Source organism: Lycorma delicatula, chromosome 13, assembly GCF_047948215.1.
Source record: "Lycorma delicatula isolate Av1 chromosome 13, ASM4794821v1, whole genome shotgun sequence".
Classification (NCBI taxonomy): domain Eukaryota; kingdom Metazoa; phylum Arthropoda; class Insecta; order Hemiptera; family Fulgoridae; genus Lycorma; species Lycorma delicatula.
The window spans coordinates 22,982,558-23,002,928 of NC_134467.1; the positions used below are offsets into that span (position 1 = coordinate 22,982,558).

General features: G+C 29.7%; 1 protein-coding gene across 5 annotated transcripts in view; it reads right to left on the reverse strand.

The window, feature by feature from the left end:
* Positions 1-19,192, reverse strand: part of LOC142333886 (uncharacterized) — a 41,446-nt gene extending 22,254 nt beyond the window's left edge. For 3 of the 5 annotated variants that reach the window (XM_075381475.1, XM_075381479.1, XM_075381474.1), the window contains exons 1-4: positions 19,080-19,192; positions 9,178-9,306; positions 4,490-4,615; positions 2,992-3,120 (exon numbers count right to left, since the gene is read on the reverse strand). In XM_075381475.1, the coding sequence (XP_075237590.1) occupies positions 2,992-3,120; positions 4,490-4,615; positions 9,178-9,264 (342 nt within the window). In that variant the 5' untranslated portion in view covers positions 9,265-9,306; positions 19,080-19,192. Of the gene's footprint in view, positions 1-2,991; positions 3,121-4,489; positions 4,616-9,177; positions 9,307-19,075 lie in introns of all 5 variants that reach the window. The other 2 variants (XM_075381478.1, XM_075381476.1) reach the window with 2 other exon arrangements.
* Positions 19,193-20,371: the final 1,179 nt, after the last annotated feature.

The following is a 20,371-nucleotide window of genomic DNA, read 5'->3' on the forward strand; positions in this document are numbered from 1 at the left end:
ATTTACAGAGGGAAATGGATAGGTTAAATGTAGATGCAGTAGGAATTAGCGAGGTTCAATGAGAAGAGGAAAACGACTTTTGGTCAGGTGATTTTAGAATAATTAACTCAGCTTCAAATAAAGGGCAGGCAGGAGTAAATTTTGTAATGAACAAGAAGATAAAGAAGAGAGTAGAGTATTTCAAAATGCATAGTGATAGAATCATTGCAGTAAGGATAAAATCAAAACCTAAGCCGATTATTGTTAACGTCTACATGCCTACAAGTGCCCATGATGATGATAAGGTACAGTATGTATACAAAGAAATTGACGAAGCAATTAAACATATAAAAGGGGATGAAAATTTAATAATAGTTGGAGATTGGAATGCAAGCATTGGAAAAGGCAAGGAAGGAAATATTGTGAGTGAATACAGGCTGGGGAAAAGGAATGAAGAGGGGGACTGACTTATAGAGTTTTGCACAAAGTATAATTTAGTAATTGCCAACACCCAGTTTAAAAATCATAGAAGAATATATACATGGAAAAAGCCAGGTGATTCTGCAACGTATCAATCAGATAGATTATATCATGGTTAAGCAAGGATTTAGAAATCAACTCGTCGACTGCAAAGCTTATCCTGTAGCAGACATTGATAGCAACCATACTTTAGTGGTAATAAGATGTAGACTGTGGTTTAAAAACTTGAAGAAAAGGTGCCAGATGAATCGGTAGAATTTAGAGAAACTTGAGGAAGAGGAGGTAAAGAAGATTATTGAGGAGGATATCGCAAGAGGTCTGAGTAAAAAGATAAGGTAGAAAATAAAGAAGAATGGGAGAATGTTAAAAAGGAAATTCTTAAATCAGCAGAAGCAAACTTAGGCAGAACAAAGAGAACTGGTAGAAAACCTTGGATATCAGAGGATATATTGCAGCTGATGCATGAACATAGAGAATATAAGGATGCTAGTGATGAAGAAAGTAAAAGGAACTATTGACAATTAAGAAATACTATAAACAGAAAGTGCAAACTAGTGAAAGAGTGGAAAGAGAAATGATCATTGGTAAGATAGACGGAGCATACAGGAAAGTTAGGAAACTTTTAGGGCACATAAAAACTAAAGAGAGGATACTGGTGTACTTTGGTTGTTTGGATTCAGTCAACCACATGTCTCAGGAACGGTTGGTCCAAGCCTGTACAAGACTACTCTTTGTTTACATATCATCGTAATTTAATTGAGCCATGGTGAACTAAATTACTATGATGATAACAGAAGGATGTAAATATGCATATCTATTTATATTTTTCTCAAAATAATAAAATAGATATCAAAAAACATAAAAAAATGTCTGCAGAAGACATGTGTATTTCTGCTAAACCAATACATCTTATTTCTGCTACAATTATATATAGCAGAGTGAACAAAAAACTCCTTACTGAAATATATGAGTGGATAATGACAAATAATGTATATGAATTACTATTCTAAACATGTTTTTTTCATCCTGTGTAAATTACACATAATTAGTTAATTTTGTCTAATCCAATCATAATGTTTTGGTTTTTTATATAAAATTCTGTAACAGAGTTAATCAACACTAAGGAAGGCAAAGTTATTAAGGGTAAATTTATAATTATAGTCACAATATTAATATTACTAAGATTATTTTGCATTTTTTTTGTATTATTTAAGTTGTTACAAAATAGTGTTAACAACAAAACAGATATAACACTATTCATTTTACTCCAATTTATGCAATATACTAAGCATAAAAGCATACAAGAATATAAACATTATTTACATCACCTTCATATTCTTGTATCTTCTACATTATTACTAAAACTAGAATGTTGAATTTTAATGCAAGATTTCAGGTATTATTATGTTTAATTATTTTGTCATTTTTCTAAGTTAATAAGTTTAAATTTTAACTGATCTCTGTCTTTAACAATTAATTTTTATTTGTTTTTAAGAACTTGCATTTATTTATTTAGAAATACTTAGTGACTACTGTTTATTTAAAAATAATTTTGATTTTTATATTCCCTTTGTAGAAATATTGTATGAAGTGTTTCATGCTTGGACATAAGTTATCCTTTGCATATTACGTTTCCTAATTATATACTGTAATTCTTTTTTTTTTATTTTACATTTTGTACAAGGGAAATAAAGGTTTACTCATTCATTCATATACGATACAAATAATCACATTACCCTAAAAATCACTAGCAAATAATTTTTTATGAAAACAGTTTATACGTATTTATGAATTTAGGCAATCAGATCAAAATCACACAATAACAACATACATTCCTATTTGCCAATTCACAGAGATGTTACTATATTTCAATTTAAAACTAAAAATTTTTAGGAAATATTTTTTTTTTATTTCTTCTTAGTGTAAAAATTTCTAAAAGAAGGGGTAGCACAAAGATCAAAATCACATTCATAGCAATAATATTGCACAATTCCTTTCCTATGTATTTGTTATACAAACATCTTCTTGTTTTGTATAGGTTTTTCTGTATCTGGAAATATTATTACATAATGATCTGGAGGATCATCTTCTACAGAGGGCCTATGTTTTTTGGGAATGACTTTATGATGAATTTCAACAATCTACTTTCTGAATTAAAGAGCATTGTAAAACAATGCTCTTTTTCATTTCATTTAGCAAAAACATATGTATCTTGTGGCCTTTGTAAAACTATTTATAAATACAAACATCTACATAATGTATTTTTTTAACCATATTGCTGAATTTCTTTTTTGTTAAATTGTAAATACAAGTATGTTCCAAATTTATTTTTAATTTTACTAACATACATTCACTTCTTTTCATATATATATTTTTTTTTACTTAGTATTTTACTCATTAAATATAGAATGATATGTGCATTATATATGATAAACCTCTTTTACATTATTCTTTTCAATTATCCAGATTTGGCCTTGTAAGGTCCATCTGTATAATTGGAGTTTTACTGTACATAAAATCTAACACTCTTACCACTTCATTTTCAACTTGTAAATTTTCTGATTTAACTATGTTGGTCTCTTCGATTGCTAAGGGATCTTTCTCGATATCGTCATTCATAATGTCAAGCGGTTCCTCTTTCAATTGTATAAAATTTATCTGCTGTAATAAAAAAAAGTAAAACGTAGTAAAAAGTAAAAATGTTTATATTTTTGTATAATTTACAAAATAAAAATAAATTGTATCTCTTATTCTATACCACACACATAAATACTCAGCCACAATTAAATTATTACTATTATTATTAGGAGACTTTAATATGGCATGTTTTGCTAAATGTTATCAAAAAATGCTGCTACTCTCCTTACAGATTTTTCTACAAATTGCAGTCTTTTACAATCAAATAGTTGTTAGAACACTGCGGTAATTCTCATGATTTTGATTTTCTAATCTTATGACATTGGTGTTAATACTGCTTATGGTGCTTTTTGTTGTGATAACTATCATTTACCTTACTTACACATAATGTTACCTAAGATTTTGAATTCTAATCTTATATTTCATAAATTCTTACCAGATATAAAAATATTAATTTTGTAACATTCAACATTTATTAAACAAGAGTTTCGGTGAAGTTGTGAATTAAAAGATATTCATTACAGAAAAAATAGGTTAATCCTTTTACTTTATTATTATTTTTCTGCCACCACTGCAAAGAAATAAGTTATGAATTTTTCATGGTCAAAGGTGTGTGTAATTTAGTTACCGTAATTCCTGTTATTCTATCTTTTGTAATTTAGTTTCTGCTTCAGGTTTCTGTAAAGCCTGAACACTACAACTATTTCTTATCGCTATTATTCTCACAACCATGAGGATAATGTACAGTGCAAGGGTCCAGGAGGTGGAGTCCTCTGGATAGATAGGAATGGCAACTGAAGTGAACTCTGTGGTTATCCAAGGCACTAGGAAAACATTCTGCATCAGGTGATTCTGAGTATGATTACTTTAACATTGCTGCATCAGCTCTGCAGGGTGCTAACTTCAAATATCGTTTGTAATAATATGGTAATGATGTTAACTTTTCCTAATGTAAATATGTAATTAAAATTTATTTTATTTTCGTTTCATTAATAAGATAACATCTCACAACCGTGATTTATCTGTATCGGGTCACTAACCTGACAAATATGCAAATATGACAAGTGAATACAATTAAAAACCCATTACCCAGAAATTATTAAAATTTGAGAACTCGATCAAGTTAAAATACACACATTTTAGATATCATTGAAGTTAAAAACAACACATTTGCCCTCACACATTAACCATTTATCATTCACACACAACTTAACATGTCGGTATTAATTAAACAGAATTTAAAAAAATTATAACAGAACACACTGAAATAGCGAAATAAATATATAAAACACACACACACACACACACACACACACAGAGAGAGAGAGAGAGAGAGAGTGAGAGAGAGAGAAAAACCATGTTTGTTACAATATCCATAATTATAAATGCTTACATGACATGGATATAATTCCATCTCTTCTTCTGTCTTCACAGTGTGTAAATCATTTATTTCAAGTTCATTGGTTTTCATGTTAAGATTAAGCTGTGGTGAAACATCATTTAATGAGATCTCAGATTCCTTTAAAAGTAAGACAAAAAAAGAAAAAACTATACAAAAACATGAAAACTGCATAAAATAAATTATTAATAGACAAACGAATTATAAGAAAAAAAAAAAAAAGACGGGATTAAAGTCTATATAAATTATTTATATAAAACGTATGAAATAATATTAAGGAAAATATCTGAACAAAAAAATCACAAAAATATAATACACAATTCTGAGGGTGCTTCTGAAAATTATTTTGAGCACATATTTAAATACATGTTGATCAGAATGGAGATAAGTTGTGTTTTTTTTTGTAATTCGTATTATTTAAAAATTCATAAACAGAGAAATATTGTTTCCATAAAAGTGAATATTTAATTGTATTTTAAATAAACTGGTGGGAAGAGTTTTTAAATGATTCAGCATACTAAGCACTTTCTTGTAAGCTGTAGTATTGTGTCAAGTTATGCGAACCATCTAAACTGAAACAGACGACAATACTGTTTTCGTATAACTTGACACAATACTTGAGCTTACATGAAAGGGCCTTACTGTGCTTATGAACTGCTGAATAATCAGAAAAATCTTTCCACAAATGTATTCAAAATAAAATTAAAAATTCTTTTACAAAAAAAACATTCCTCTCTTGATGAATTTTTAAATAACAATACTGTTGTCCGGTTCAGTTTAGATGGATATTATTTTTTAAGAATAAGTGATAATTGTTTTTAGTAAAGATTGCACATTCATAAATGTAAACACAAGAATAGACTAAGATATTTAATTTTTTTGAATAGAGATCTACACAGTTCACTTATAAACAGCAAATAATAATGTGACAGCCCAGTTTTCTATCTTAAATACTCAATCGGACTTTGAGGGAGCGCCATGATTTGATGTTAACTTTATACAGGAATGTAGACATAATAAACATTTCCTACAAAGTGCATACTTCTTATTGACTGTAAAAAAAAATCAATCTTTACATGTCGGCAAACAGGTCAAGAATAAATGAAAATGATGTTAAATGTTTTATTGTTCTAGTCATCGTTTCATGCCGATCTCCGTGGCTGAGTTAACATCTAAGACTTTCATCAGGAGGTCTTCGGTTCAAATCCTGATAATGCATGTCATTTTCCGCATGCTACAAAATTCATTATCATCCATCAGTAAATGTAAGCGGGCGTAAACCTGCGGCTACTGTAGAAATAAAGATTAATAAATAGTATGTCAATACAACGCCGTCAAATATTTTTGTATTTTGCATAATTTTTTGACTTAAACTGTGCATAAAATATGAACATTTTTTCAATATAACTAATATAAACCATAATTTTTGAAATTTTCCTTATATTATTACTACATTATAAAGTAAACTCTACAAAAAATCTTATAGTGATATTTAATCAGCTGTTTAAAAAACTAATAACAACATACAGGAAATTAATGAAACTGAAAAATTCAAATACCCAGGGGTATTGAAGTCAACATCTCTGAAAAAGTAGCCATTAGGTCCAAAATCAGTAAAATGGCTAGCCTATCGATTAACTAGGAACACCTGCAGTAAAAAATTAATATCACTAAATGCTAATATGTCACTACTGTAAAGTGCTTTGATTGGAAACGCGATATCCAACTGAACATATGACATTTGACAACAGACTTCTAATCGACAAAAAAATGAATACTAAAAAAAGGTTATTCAGCCTGTCAAAGACAGAAAAGAAGACACAATAATGAAGTTTACATGAAAATGGAGAAAATATCAGATTTTATCAGAAAAAAAAATCGCCTTTTATGGTCATCTACAAAGAATGAACCCTAACAGGCTATTTATACACTTTAAAAATTAATAACAACTGAAACAGAGAAACTGAAAGACATAGAAGAAATGAAACTAACACATGAAGCCATCAAAGAACATTTACTATGAGAAAGAACTGCATAATATTTCAGGTTTCTAAGAGAAAAAAAACCATAGAAGAAATATTTCTAACCTGGACAGATGAAAAAAGTAAAATACTAGAAAATAATAGAGATATGGAAGAAAAAGAAACTGAAAAAGGGAAATAACATGTACATAAAAGTAATTTGATTAAACCACAATTCAACCAAACATAAAATCGTGTAAACTTATGACACCAAATATTGATATTAATAGTCAGTTATTTACCCTACCCCTTAATGGTTTTTGAAGAAATAACTTTTTGCTTAAAAGTGCCACGACAAAATAATTCGTAATTGTGAATTGACCAGTTTTATTCCTGTTCGTTGATGGGTTACTCGAACATGTGCGAGTCTAGTTCTATTTTTATTTTAATTTAATGCTGAAGCAATAGCATATTGTTTCTCTATTCTATATGTCTTGTTTCTAGATCCAAGAACTGGATCTAGAAAAATTTTATCTAAAAGTGTCAAACTTCTATCGCATCCATTTTTCTGATGATAATACTAATCCATTAAAAAAAATAAATAAAACCGATTGACTACCTTGTTAACAGATTCAGAGAAGTATACACACCAGAAAAAAAATTTAGCAACTGATGAAAGTTTACTGTTAAGGAAGGCTTAACTTCATTCAGTTTATTAGAATAAAAAGGGCATTAAGACAAGACGTAAGTTATTTCAGTATGAAACTGGTTATATACAAGGGTTTTTTTTTTTCAAGGTCCGATCGGTCACGAAATTAAAACCACAGTGAAAATAAAAAATTTTTTATTTGTAACAAGTACTTAGATACTTACGCTATTTCTCTACATAGTTGCCACTCTGATTTAGACATTTGTCATAGCGTGGTACCAACTTTCCAATACCTTCGTCATAAAACAGAGCCACCTGTGTTTTCAGCCATGTCTCTACACTGGTCTGCAGGTCGATGTCTGTGCCAAAATGTTGTCCGAAGTTGTCTCCTAGCCAGTGAAACACTGGCTAGTGTTTTCACGAAGACAACTTCGTGAAAAAGCCACAATTCAGAATAAGCGGAGAGGAATGTTGTCATCAGGCATTGTCTTTCTCCATGACAAAGTTCGGCCGCACACTGCAGCTGTAACAAAGAAGCTCCTGCAGCATTTTCGTTGGGAAGTGTTTGATCACCCACCGTACAGCCCGGACTTGGCTCCATCCGATTTTTACACACACATGAAACGCACAGACATCGACTGCAAACCAGCGTAGAAACATGGCTGAAAACACAGGTGGCTCTGTTCTATGATAAGGGTATTGGAAAGTTGGTACCACGCTACGATAAATGTCTAAATCGGAATGGCAACTATGTAGAGAAATAGTAGCTATATAAATACTTTTTACAAATAAATTTTTTTTTATTTTCACTGTGGTTTTAATTTCGTGACTGATCGAACCTTGAAAAAAAATAACCCTCATATATAACTTGAAAGTTTATGTAGGTACAGACACAAAATTGTAAAACCCCTAATCATGGCTACACCACTAAGCATTGTCATGAGTCTTTTAGAAACTAGTAATCTGTTAAAAGAATGGTTACTGTATTTGCATTTATAATTATTATTGCCCCTAAGCTTACTCTGGGTTTGAGTGAGCGAAATATTGACTTATGGGTAATTCAGCAAATACAAATGTAATATTCAAACAAAAAATAAAATAAAAATGAAATTCATGCAGTATGTGGTAAGGTAGGAAAAATGATGTTGGAAGTAGCAAGATACAAAAGATGTCTTTTGTTTAACTAAACAAAAATTAGACTGCAGTTTGTTAAACTAGTGAACAATAAAGCTACCCCACCACGGTCCAATGAGATGAGGATGATATGTATGACATATAAATAATGTGAAGTCTTGTACACTCAGAGGAACCATTCCTGAGACGTATGCTTAACTGAACCCCAACCACCGAAGTATATCGGTATCCTCGGTTTAGTTATGAAATTTGTATAAAAGCAACTAATTTTTACTAGGATTTGAATCTGAGAACCTTTGACATTGAAAATCAGCAGTTAAACCACTGATTTATCATAAGTTAACCACTAGACCAGCCTGGTGGGCTAAATATATGAGTTGAAAAGTGAACTGTATGTATGTAATCCAAAATTTACATATTAGATAATTATAATGAAAAGATAATACAGTGGGACGCCAATTTTCCAGATGTCCAACTAACTGGACTGCTTAAATCCAGACTACGCAAGTTAAAAAAAGCTAGTACATTATTTGAAAAATTTAAACTATTCAAACAAATCTTTGCTTCAATAGGAATTTTTTTTATCAATCTTTATTATACTGGGGTTTTTAACTGCCTGTTTTGCAATTTGTTTGTATATAATAATTTCATTTATTTATCATAATTATAAAAGCAAATTTCTACAAACTGTATTTTTTGTACCACATTACTACATCTCATTTTTCTTACATTGTACATATGTTCCAAATTTCTTCTTAATTTCACTGAAATGCATTTACTTTTTTTCAATTTTAATTTTTTCCTTAGTGTTACGCACTAAATATAGAATGATATGTGCAGTATATATGATAAACCTCTTTTAAATTATCCAGATTTGGTTTTGTAAGGTCCATCTGGATAATTAGTGTTCCACTGTATACAAAATCTAACGCTCTTACCACATTATTTTCAACTTGTAAATTTTCTGATTTAACTAAGTTCGTCTGTTCAATTGCTAAAGAATCTTTTTCGATATCACCATTCATAATGTCAAGTGGTTCTTCTTTCAGTTGTACAAAATATACTTGCTGTAATAAAAAACAATAATTTAATGTTACAAAGTAAATATGTTTATGATTTTTTTTGTATAATTTATAAAATAAATTGTAACTCTAATTCTTTTACCACATACATTAACAGTGCAGCCACAGTCAAATTATTATTATTAGGTGACTAATGAACCAGGTTTTATATGGTAAAACCTAGAAAATGTTTTACACCAAATTTTATCATCCAAATTTAAATATTAACATTGCTGCTACTCACCTTACAGATTTTTCAACAAATTGCAATATTTTCAACCAAATAATTTGTTAAACTGTTGCAATAATTCTCCTGATTCAGTTTTTTCTAATCTTACAAATATTAATGTTAATATTATTTATGGTGAAATTTTTCAGTGATAAATATAATTTATTTTTAGAGGTAATGTTACCTAAGATTAATTATAATCTTATATCTAATAAATACATACCAGATTATAAATATATACATTTTGTAAGATTCAACATTTTATGAATGAGATTTTGATTCTAAATTTTATTTATTTATTTTTTATGTCGCCATGTAAGCTTGAAACTTTTATCTGGAATGTGGAAATGCAATTTTATAGCATAAGAAAAATACCATGTCTGATCGAAATCTGATAATGATCATGATATAGAAATTTTTGCAGAGGAATTAAACTATGTATTACAGTGGTCACATATGGCGCTTGTGTTATTGCATCTCAGTTGCAAAAACAAAAACCACACAGTAAAAATGAAGGTATTATCAAAAACTGCAATTATTTTTGTGCTAACTGGATTCAGCCGATTTTACTTACAATCATTTGTTTGAAAATTAGTGGCATGAAAAGTGGATGTTTTGCAATTTTTTTTGAGAATGTCAACTTTGAATTGCTATAAAATTAAAACCAATAGAGATAAAAATTTTCTTTGGAAGTAGATAAAACGATTGTTTCTCAATAATTGTAATTAAGATTTAGCCCAAAACTACTACTATTTAAGCATACAGGTCGTTTAAGTAAAAACATCATATTTTGGTTAACATTAAATGAAAAAAAAAAGAAATCTCCATTAATATCAGGCATTAATTTTGTAAAATTTTTATTTGTAGAGTTGTATTAATTTGCATTTTATGGTGAGGATCATAATAACAGATTTAAAATTGTGGCAATATATGAAGAATGAAGAAACAGTTTCAGTGAGCAGGTACAATCTCAATATTGATTACAGTATATTGATAGTATGTCATTGTCTATTAGTATAAATTAATTGCAATGCCAATCTTCAGTCTGATGAGTTCATTAAGCCCTTAGTTACTAGTCATTATAGCAACAAACAGGTTACACGCTCAACTACTAGTTGCGGCTGTACTTTTGAATGATCTTTTTATACCTTTCTGATTTCCAATAAAAGCTTGATATTACATACTTTATTTTCAAAAGTTTGTCATCTTATTCAAATTGTTTCAACGATAAGTTTTTTCCCCATAAAATATTCATTGAAACTAAAGATAGGCTGTCCCATACATAAACACTCTGCAGGCTTAAATAATACTAGTTTTGGGCTAAATCTTAATTAAAATTATTCAGAGACATCGTTTAATCTACCTCCAAATGTAGAAAATTTTTATCTAAACCGGTTTTGATTTTATAGCAATTTAAAGCTGACCTGAAATTTTTTTTTTAATTTGTTAATAAAAACGACAACAATATATCTTACCCATCTTGTATGCTTTTTTAAATGAATATGCTAATAAAGGTGCTGAAATTGTAGAACTTTTTTGCTAAAAAATTTGGGAATGTCTATACTAACAATGATTTTTCCTTAACTAAAATTACATTAACTGTAATGATCGCTGCAGTTAAACATTATTTTAACTGATAATGATGTTGAAGAGACCATTTGACATAATTATAACTCTTTGGCCCAGAATATATTCATCCTCTTTTAGTGAAGAAATGCTCTTATGTAATCCTTTTTGTACAGTTTTTAACTAAGCTCTTCAATCATTTTTTAAACACTCTTCTTTTTCTTAGTGTTCGAAAAATTTGTTACATACACCCATTATTTAAAAATTGTGACATTCAGATATCAATAATTATTGCCATCAGCAAATGCAAGTTTTTCGCCAAGCTCTTAGATAAGTTAATTTGTATGAAAATCACACTGCATAAAGAAATTTATATAGTTCTTGAACAACATGTTTTTTTTTTTGAAGGTAAATCTATGCAAACAAACTTGTATGTATATATGGAATATACTGTTGATACACTAAATGGTGATATAATTATCTTGATGCAATTTATATCGATTTTCGTTGTGCGTTTGGTACAGTTAATACCAAATTACTTATTAAAAAACTTGCTGTGTGTGGATTTAATAAATAGTTGTCTTGGATACATTAATTTCGTTCAAACAGAATTCCCTACGCTAAAATTGATAATTTTATCTCTAAGCCTATTTATGTTAGATGTGAAGTAAGACAAGGAATGCGCATTTGGGTTCTCCAATTTTCATAGTATTTATAAATGACATTAGTTTATTCATATGCTATTCACTTTTTTTTTTATTTTTTGCAGATGATATGAAATTGCCTAAGCCTATTACAAATCTAATTGATATTCAATTACTTCCAATCGACTTGAACTTTGTGCAAAATATGATGCGTTTAGTTTTTAAATGGTATTTCTTCTTATTTAAAAAAGTTGATTTCATATTCAATTTGGAAGGTTTGTAAATATTGATATAATTGTGTAACTGAATAATATAAAATAATACTGCAATACAAAACATATCTCCTATTAAAGACTTAAGCTATATGTTTTGACAGTAAGTTATCTTTCAATGAATAACTTGTTATACTGTATCTATGTCACTAAAGTTGGTAAATTTTATTAAGATTCTCTTCAAATTTTAGAAATATTAACTGTACAGAATTTTACGTCGTGCATTTATATAGTACTAAATTATGGCTCTGTTGTCTGATGACCTTTTGCTGAGTTGCAATTAAAATTACTAGAAATACCACATAGAATCTTTCTTAGATATGCTGCCTATAAAAATCTGTGAATCTGTGGACATTACCAATCATAACTTTATTCATAATTTAAATTTGTTAAAAATAACAAGAATTGAATCATCTCTGATAAGGAAATTGCTACTAAAATTTTTGGTAGTTATTTTGACTATTCTAATTTATTGCAGCTTTTGGATTTACATATATTAATAACTAGATCGCTTAGGCAAAATTTTCAATATTTCCATGGTTCAATTGTTTCTCATAGATTACCTATTACTAGGCTACCCTTACTATGTAAGGTACACTTAATAGCATCAAACGCTATTTTAACTTATGAATCATCATTTAGTTAGGTACTTATGTTTTGTTTTTTTTTAATATGATTTTGTATTCATGGGTTTAATGAAAGTTTGTTTTAATTAAATAAATAAATACAGTTTAAAATTTACACTTCACAAAATTTAAAAGCTTACTAAATACCAATCACCCAGCCTTTGCTTTAGGGTAAAAATAGAAAATTAGGCCATAACAACAAAGACAATTGCAAAATTCTAGCAAGTACTTTGAAAAATTATTAAACTACCAAGAACCCAACGTAAGATTTCAATCCCAAAATCTAGTAACTTGAAATGAAAAATCCAAACAACATAATTAAATAAAAATAGACAAAATCAGCCAGAAATTAAATAACAAGGTAACATGTGATACTTGACTGCAGCAAAATTACAGAAAGAATTGTGAAAACAACAAAGAAAAAACTGAAGGCCTTGCTAGAAGAGATATGGAAAACTGGAAAAAATCCCACAAGATTGGAAAAATGCATTTAATATATCTACTACTACACAAATAAGATGAAACAAAAGTAAATTACGACAAAGGGATTTCCCCCTTACCTTTGACAAGCAAAATCCTTTCAAAATAGATTTGAATTATTCAGACTTAACAACTGGGAGAATATGAAGGATTCAGAAAAGTAAGATCACGTGCAGAAAAATGACAAGGCATAAAAACTACGTAACTCTTTATAGATTTCAAAAAGGCATATAACTCAATCTATAGCTTTGTTATTTAACATCCTAGAAGAATTTGGTGTGACCCCAGAACAATTAACATTACCAAACCAGTCTCTTCCAAACAGAAAATCAGAAGTAAAATTCATATGAGAAATGTAAGAAGAATAAGAAATTAAAACAGAAGTAAGTCAAGGGAGTGGTTTAGCATCAATTGTTTTTATCTGTGTCCTAGAGAAAGCAATAAAAGAATGGGAAAAGAAGGTGAAAAGGTTGGAACACACCAATAAAAAAAATTGGTTCTGACACGGAAAGGAACTGAAAATTAACTGCTTAGCCTTTGCTGACAATATTACAATTTTTTTGGAGAACCTCGAAAAGACAGTAGAACAAGTAAACCGCCTGAAATAATTTGCAGGGTAAATAAGGCTAAAGATTTCTTTAAAAAAGGTAAAATTACCAACCAAGATTCCCCCAAGTAAAAATAAAATATGGAAAAATCAATAACAAATTTAAATATATGGCAGAAATAATCCAAATTAATTATTTAGATAAATAAACCAAACACGAACTAGAAAAATAAAATTTGCCAACCAACTAACAAATTTATTTTCAACAAAAAGAACATCTCAGTAGATGCCAAAATCAGGCGCTAAAATACAGTAATGAAACCAGAGGATTTGCATCAGATGCATCTGCTGTTTGAAATCAATAAATAAATTCAATAGAAAAATACAAAGTAAAAACTAGAAAGATTCTAAAACCAGTAATAATACAACAAAATGGATGCAAATTAAGAAGTAATAAAGGCATTTACAACAAAAGAAAATTTAATTTAAAACCAAGAAAATGTCAATTCCATCAGAAAAATTACAGCCAAATCTTTTTTCAATCTCATAAAACAGATTTACAACCACATTTACAGAAAAAAATGTAAATCAACGGATTTCAGTGGTTGTAAATGAAATGAAAATATCTGAAGCAGATGGTATATTATAGAACAATATTTAGAAAACCAGCACAGATTTCAAAGAAAAGTAGAAAAAAGTAAAAAAACGGTACTTACGTATTAACGCCACCACAGATACAGCTTTGGGTTATGTTGACTTCGTGTACTGACAAATCGTACGTATATCAAAATACTATATCAAAACTAAATATAACCTACGCTCGCTAACCTCTTATAATTAACATTTAATAAGCATAATATATACAACATTATGATTATTAATAATATAACCTTAATGTTATAGCACCGAAATCCGATAACTACTTTGTTTTTAAATAAAGCTGTAGCCGCGGTGGCGTTAATACGTAAGTACCAAAAAAACATTTGGTCAGCAAAATTTGGCAAAAATAAAGCAAAAGAATGAAGAACTGTTGAAAAACCAGGAAAGAAAATACACAGAAGAAAGAGGAATAAATGAAAAATATTGCTTCATTTTCCAAAGCTGACCAAATATACAAAAAAAAAATTTACATGCTCATGTGATTGTTTCAGTTATGTGATGTGGTAAAGAAAAGTATATCATTTTTGCTACATTATCCTATTCAATCTCTAATTTAATATTTTTAATAAGAGGCAGAGCTTCATAAAAGTAATACAGGCCCATTCAACAAAAAAATTAAAATAAATATCCATAATAAAAAAAAAATGTAAGTATAAAAATACTGTTGAGTCTTTCACACCTCTCACAAAAAGCTTTCTTATAATTCCTTAATGATTGTTCTTTATTTATGTTTTGTGATTGCTTGAATGAGTTTATATTTGATATTATGCAAGCAAGTTTTCCCAGTGGAAAAGATAAGAACACAAGAACAGGAAAATAATATGAACTCATGACTCCATATTATGTGACTCACATTAAATCTCTATGTGAGGCCATGTGAATAACCCTTGGTTCACTGATTCTTTGAATCGTAGCAATGTATTTGATTTTTATTTTTTTAATTCCTTGTAAAAGTAAAGGAAGAATTGTGATTGCAAAAAATTTCGGTTTTCAGATTTCAATGGAAATATCCATTTTGACTAGTTTCAGCATGCCATCTGTACATACGTATGTGTACACATGTGTCTCACATAACTCAAAAACGTTTAGCCATAGAATGTTGAAATTTTGGATTTAGGACTGTTGTAACATCTAGTTGTGCACTCCCCTTTTGATTGCAATCGACTGGATCACCTGTCCAAAAAAAGCTCAAAATCCAAAAAAAAAAAGATTTTGGACTTTCTTTACTGCAGTAATAAGCCCTCATTGAGAGCTTTTCAACGATATATCATAAGAATGGTACTTATTGTCATTGGTTCAAGAGTTATAGACAAATAACATTTTAATTAATTAAATATCTGGGCCTTACAAGGAGAAAGCACATCAGTTTGAATCAGACTTCATCTCAGACTTTTTTTTTGAAATTTAAATACATTGCTTTATTAATAATTATTAACCTCTGATTGTAAAGAAAAAGTTACAATAAATAATAATTCAATAGCAATAAAAAAAAAATGAATCAGTTGTTAGTGAAATAGAATTTTATGTACTTTCAAAAATGTGTATATGTAATTTAACAGGCATACAAGTGTAATTTAATGTGTAATTTAATAGTCATGCGGTGCCTCCATCAGATATGGTGAGATATCTGATTATTTAATATTAATTGAAAATTATAATTTAAATCGTATCATCTTTATTTATGCATTTGTTAGAGTCTACTTGATAATAGATATTGCTATAAAATTTAGCAACCTTCTCCTGTCTCGTTTTTGTTGATGGGTACATCATAATAAGTTTTCAAAAATCATAGTATTAGATACATATAGAACTTATATTTATTTAAAGAGTAATAAGAAGAGAAAAGAATTATTCTTTCTCTAAACAAATTTTTTTAGGGTGGCTAGTTGCATCACTGCCCACGAAGTATGGTTGAAATTAAAAGAAATCTGACATTCCTCTTGCCATGTACAATGAACTTCAAATGAAATGACACTCTTAGGCAAAACAATATGTGTGTAGAGCTTTTACAAATATTGCCTCAAGAATTTTACCCCATTTACATCACATGGCATGACTTGCCAACAGAAAATAAGACATGGTCTAAACTGCAGGAACAACTTTTAAATTATGAACTGAGATTAAAAGGCCATGAAACATCTTTAACTCAAGGTCGATTCTCAACCCAGGAAGCGTACTTCTAGATCTAATTCTAGAAAGGAAGTCATGCTAAGGCTAATCACAATGACAAGAAATATTTTTCTTGTGAAAAATTAGGCCACCTCTCTAAAAACTTTTAAGTGGGGACTTATTTGTGGCAAATATAAATTAAAGGGCCATAAATCAAATGAATGACCATCTAATAACAAACACTGTGCTGCAGTTGAATCAGGCTTGGAAAAACTAATGGAAGTGTTAACATTTTACGATGGTATCTTATACTCCACAACAATCCGGAGTAACTGAGAGAGAAAACATAATAGTTTGTGAGGTGGCAAGATTGTGGTTCCATTCCGCACTCCACTTACGGGTGAAGTATGAAGCAGTCCTTTCTGCTACATATACATTAAATAGAACAGCACCGACGAAAGGAAAGGCCTCTGTTAAATTGTTTCTAAAAAGGGAAGTGAATACCAATCACAGAAATGTTGGAACTGAATGTTTTGCTAGGATTCTGGACAACAAAAGAAGAAAATTTGATACAAAATTATTAAAGGTTGGATATCCAGACTGCGGTTATAAAGTTTATTTTCCAGACAAGTAAAAGGTTGTCTGCAGGAATCTTAAATTCAGACTGGAAACATTACAAGAATTTAAAATTCATAATTTTTCTTACATACTAAGTAAAGACTTTACTGATATACCAGAAGCTAGAAGATGAGTTGATTCCTTTAGAGAAATCAACAGATGAAAATTTTATTCCTCATCCATCAGCAACAGATAACAAGTACAGATACCATTTAATTAACCAGGTATCAGGAGGAGGAATATTTTTTTCTTCTCCATCTAACATTTTCAAACTATCAAGAGGGTACAGAGAGCGACAGAGCTTCTGAATGGAAGAAAGTGAAAAATAAATTCTCAGCAAAATCAAATGCGACAGCTAGAGAAACCTCAAGATTGTGGAGTGGTGGATAAACAATGGGTATGTAATGTCAAGACAGATTTGAATGCATCATAAAGTATAAAGCAAGACTAGCTGCTAAGTGCTATAGTCAACATCCAGAGATTATTTTGACAATTTCAGCCCTGTTTCCCACTTAGACAGTCAGGAAAAATTTTAGCTTGCTCATGATGTGAAGACTGCTTTCCTCAACGGACAACTAAACACGAATGGGTACTTACGTATTAACGCCAACACAAAATGGGTATAAATTATTAAAAAGTTTATATACTCTTAAACAAGTTTATAAGTGTTTGTATAAATGCTTAACACATTTCTTATAGCAGTGTGATCAAGAAGGTAGATCTTTGCATGAACCACAGTAAAGAAATTGTGGTGTTTTTTATGTTGATGATTTATTACAGGTTCTTCCTCAACGATCATGAGCCTAATCACAAAGTTAAATTCTTGATTTGAATTAAAATCAGATGAAGTGTAAAATTATCTTGGGATAAATATTACTAACAGGCAAATTTATAGAGATGGACCAGCCAAAGACTGGCTTTTGTAGCATTATGGGTTTAGCAACTGTAAACCTTAATCTTTCCAAATGAGAACCCAGAAACTCTCCTCTAATTTCCAATGGTGAACATTACACAATTGAGGCATAAGTGATGCCGATTATATTGGTGACAGTCATTCGAAGACTGACTAATGAAACTCTCCTTAAATACTGTGGTAGATTAGTCGTGAGAAAAAGTAAATTGCAGAAATTTCTATGGAAGCTGCATATGTTGCTACAACAGAGGCAAACAAATAGTCGGTTTGGCTTGACATATGATTAAAGGAAGTTGGTACACCTGATGTCACTTAAAAGCCAACTCTCTTAACAGATAATCAGAGTGCCATTTAACTTAAAAATAAACCAATGTTTCACAATAAATCAAAACTAGATGCCATTACGTGAGGAAGGTGGTGAAAGCAACGAAGCATTCAATCTCAAAAACAGGCAACAGATACATTTGCAAAAGGTCTATCATCTGTTTAAAGGAATAAAAACACTCTTGCCTATGAAAATCCAATATAGACTTCTGAGAGCTTGAATAAGGTTAAGGAGTACAATATTTTTGTACAATGTTAATGTATTATTTGTTTCACAAACTATTTATAATTATTATTTTTGTGAGATGTTAATTTCAGAGATTTTTTAATAGAATCGATAGTTTGCGTGATTATTAAGATGGTATATATGTACTTAATTGTGAAGATTGGTTTCTTCCTTTGTTCAGTCACAATAGTTATTTGTAACCTATCTCCGTTTATTTTAGCGAGTTTTTACATGACACTAATAAAACGACTGACACTTGCTAGGAATTATCATATCATTTAACTGATCTGCTTTCCACTAATTGTAACATAATTGAAAGCTTCAAAAGTCTATTACAAAACTGTCAACTATCAATTGTTCTTTTTCATTAGTATCAGAAAATAAATATAATTTTCAATAAATAGAAAGAAAATTACTAATTAAAAACCGACATATGAATTTTTTAACATGTTTAAATAAACGATTTTACAACGAACTCAAATGAATTTACGTCACCTGTTAAAGCCCACAATATCATCAATACAAAAAACTGAAACTTAAATATGATATAAAATTACTTACTTACTCAGATAAACAAAAATGAACACCAACAAATTAATATTGAAATATAGACCTGTCCTTAACAACGGTTTCACATTAATCACACACTTGGCATCGTTGATCAATGATGACGCCAACAAATGCAGTTGTAAACTTCAGTACATACGATATATCGTCATAACTTCAATATATGTATATATATCGATATATCGTTAAAAAATATTATTACATATGATATTGCTCTACAGATTAATTATATAATTTTTAATTCACGGAACAGCTAAACTGGTTTAAAATTAAAATAAAAAAATTACTGAGAAATTCATAAAATTCTTAGAAGTGATAGTTATTTATAAAAAAATTAATAATAAGCCGGAATTTAATAATGATAATTCTTTTGTTAAACATAAAGGTTTACACAACGTAAACTTAAAGTTTACGTCACACAAAATCGTAGTAGTTACACATAAAAATTCAAATAAAATTTTCGTTAATAAATTAAACAACCCGTAATCATTTTTAATTACTTTATATATGTTTTATATGTTTGCCCATGACGGTCGGAGATGATATTAATTTGAAAATACATACTTCTGTAACAACAAACCGAAATATATATTCGAATATATATATATATATATATATATTTTAAAAACATACTTTTAATATTTTATAAGAAATTAGTTGTCTAGCAGGAGTTCACCACTAAACCATCTCTCTCTTTTTCTGATCTTTCTTTTTTCTGTTAAGTCTCCGGAACCATCGTAAGATATTACTTCAGAGAATAATTGAAGATGATATGTATGAATGTAAATGAAGCGTAGTCTCGTATAGTCTCAGGTCGAGCATTCCTGAGATGTGCGGTTAATTGAAACCCAAACGTCAAATAGCACTGGTGAACACGATCTGGTATTCAAATCCGTATAAAAGTAACTACTTTTACTAGGATTTGAACCTTAGAACTCTCGACTTCGAAATCAGCTGATTTGCGATGACTAGTTAACCACTAGCCCATCCCGATTCTTTTTTTGGTCTAACCTAACCTAACTGATGCAGATGGACGCCCACTAATCCAACAGGCTTTTTTTTAAAGAGGTGGAGGAACCCCATTTACGGGCGCCTGAGCAGTGTCGGGCTCGCTAACAGGTTCCGCAAGACGTTATTAAATGCGTATGTGTTTCTGCGCACTACTAACTAAACCTCCACCCCTGGCTAACCACCCTTCCTGATACAGCTGGTGTGCATTATATCTGGAAGGGGGAATACAGCCTCACACACATTCAGACACCACAGTCAACAGACACGGACCTCACACCC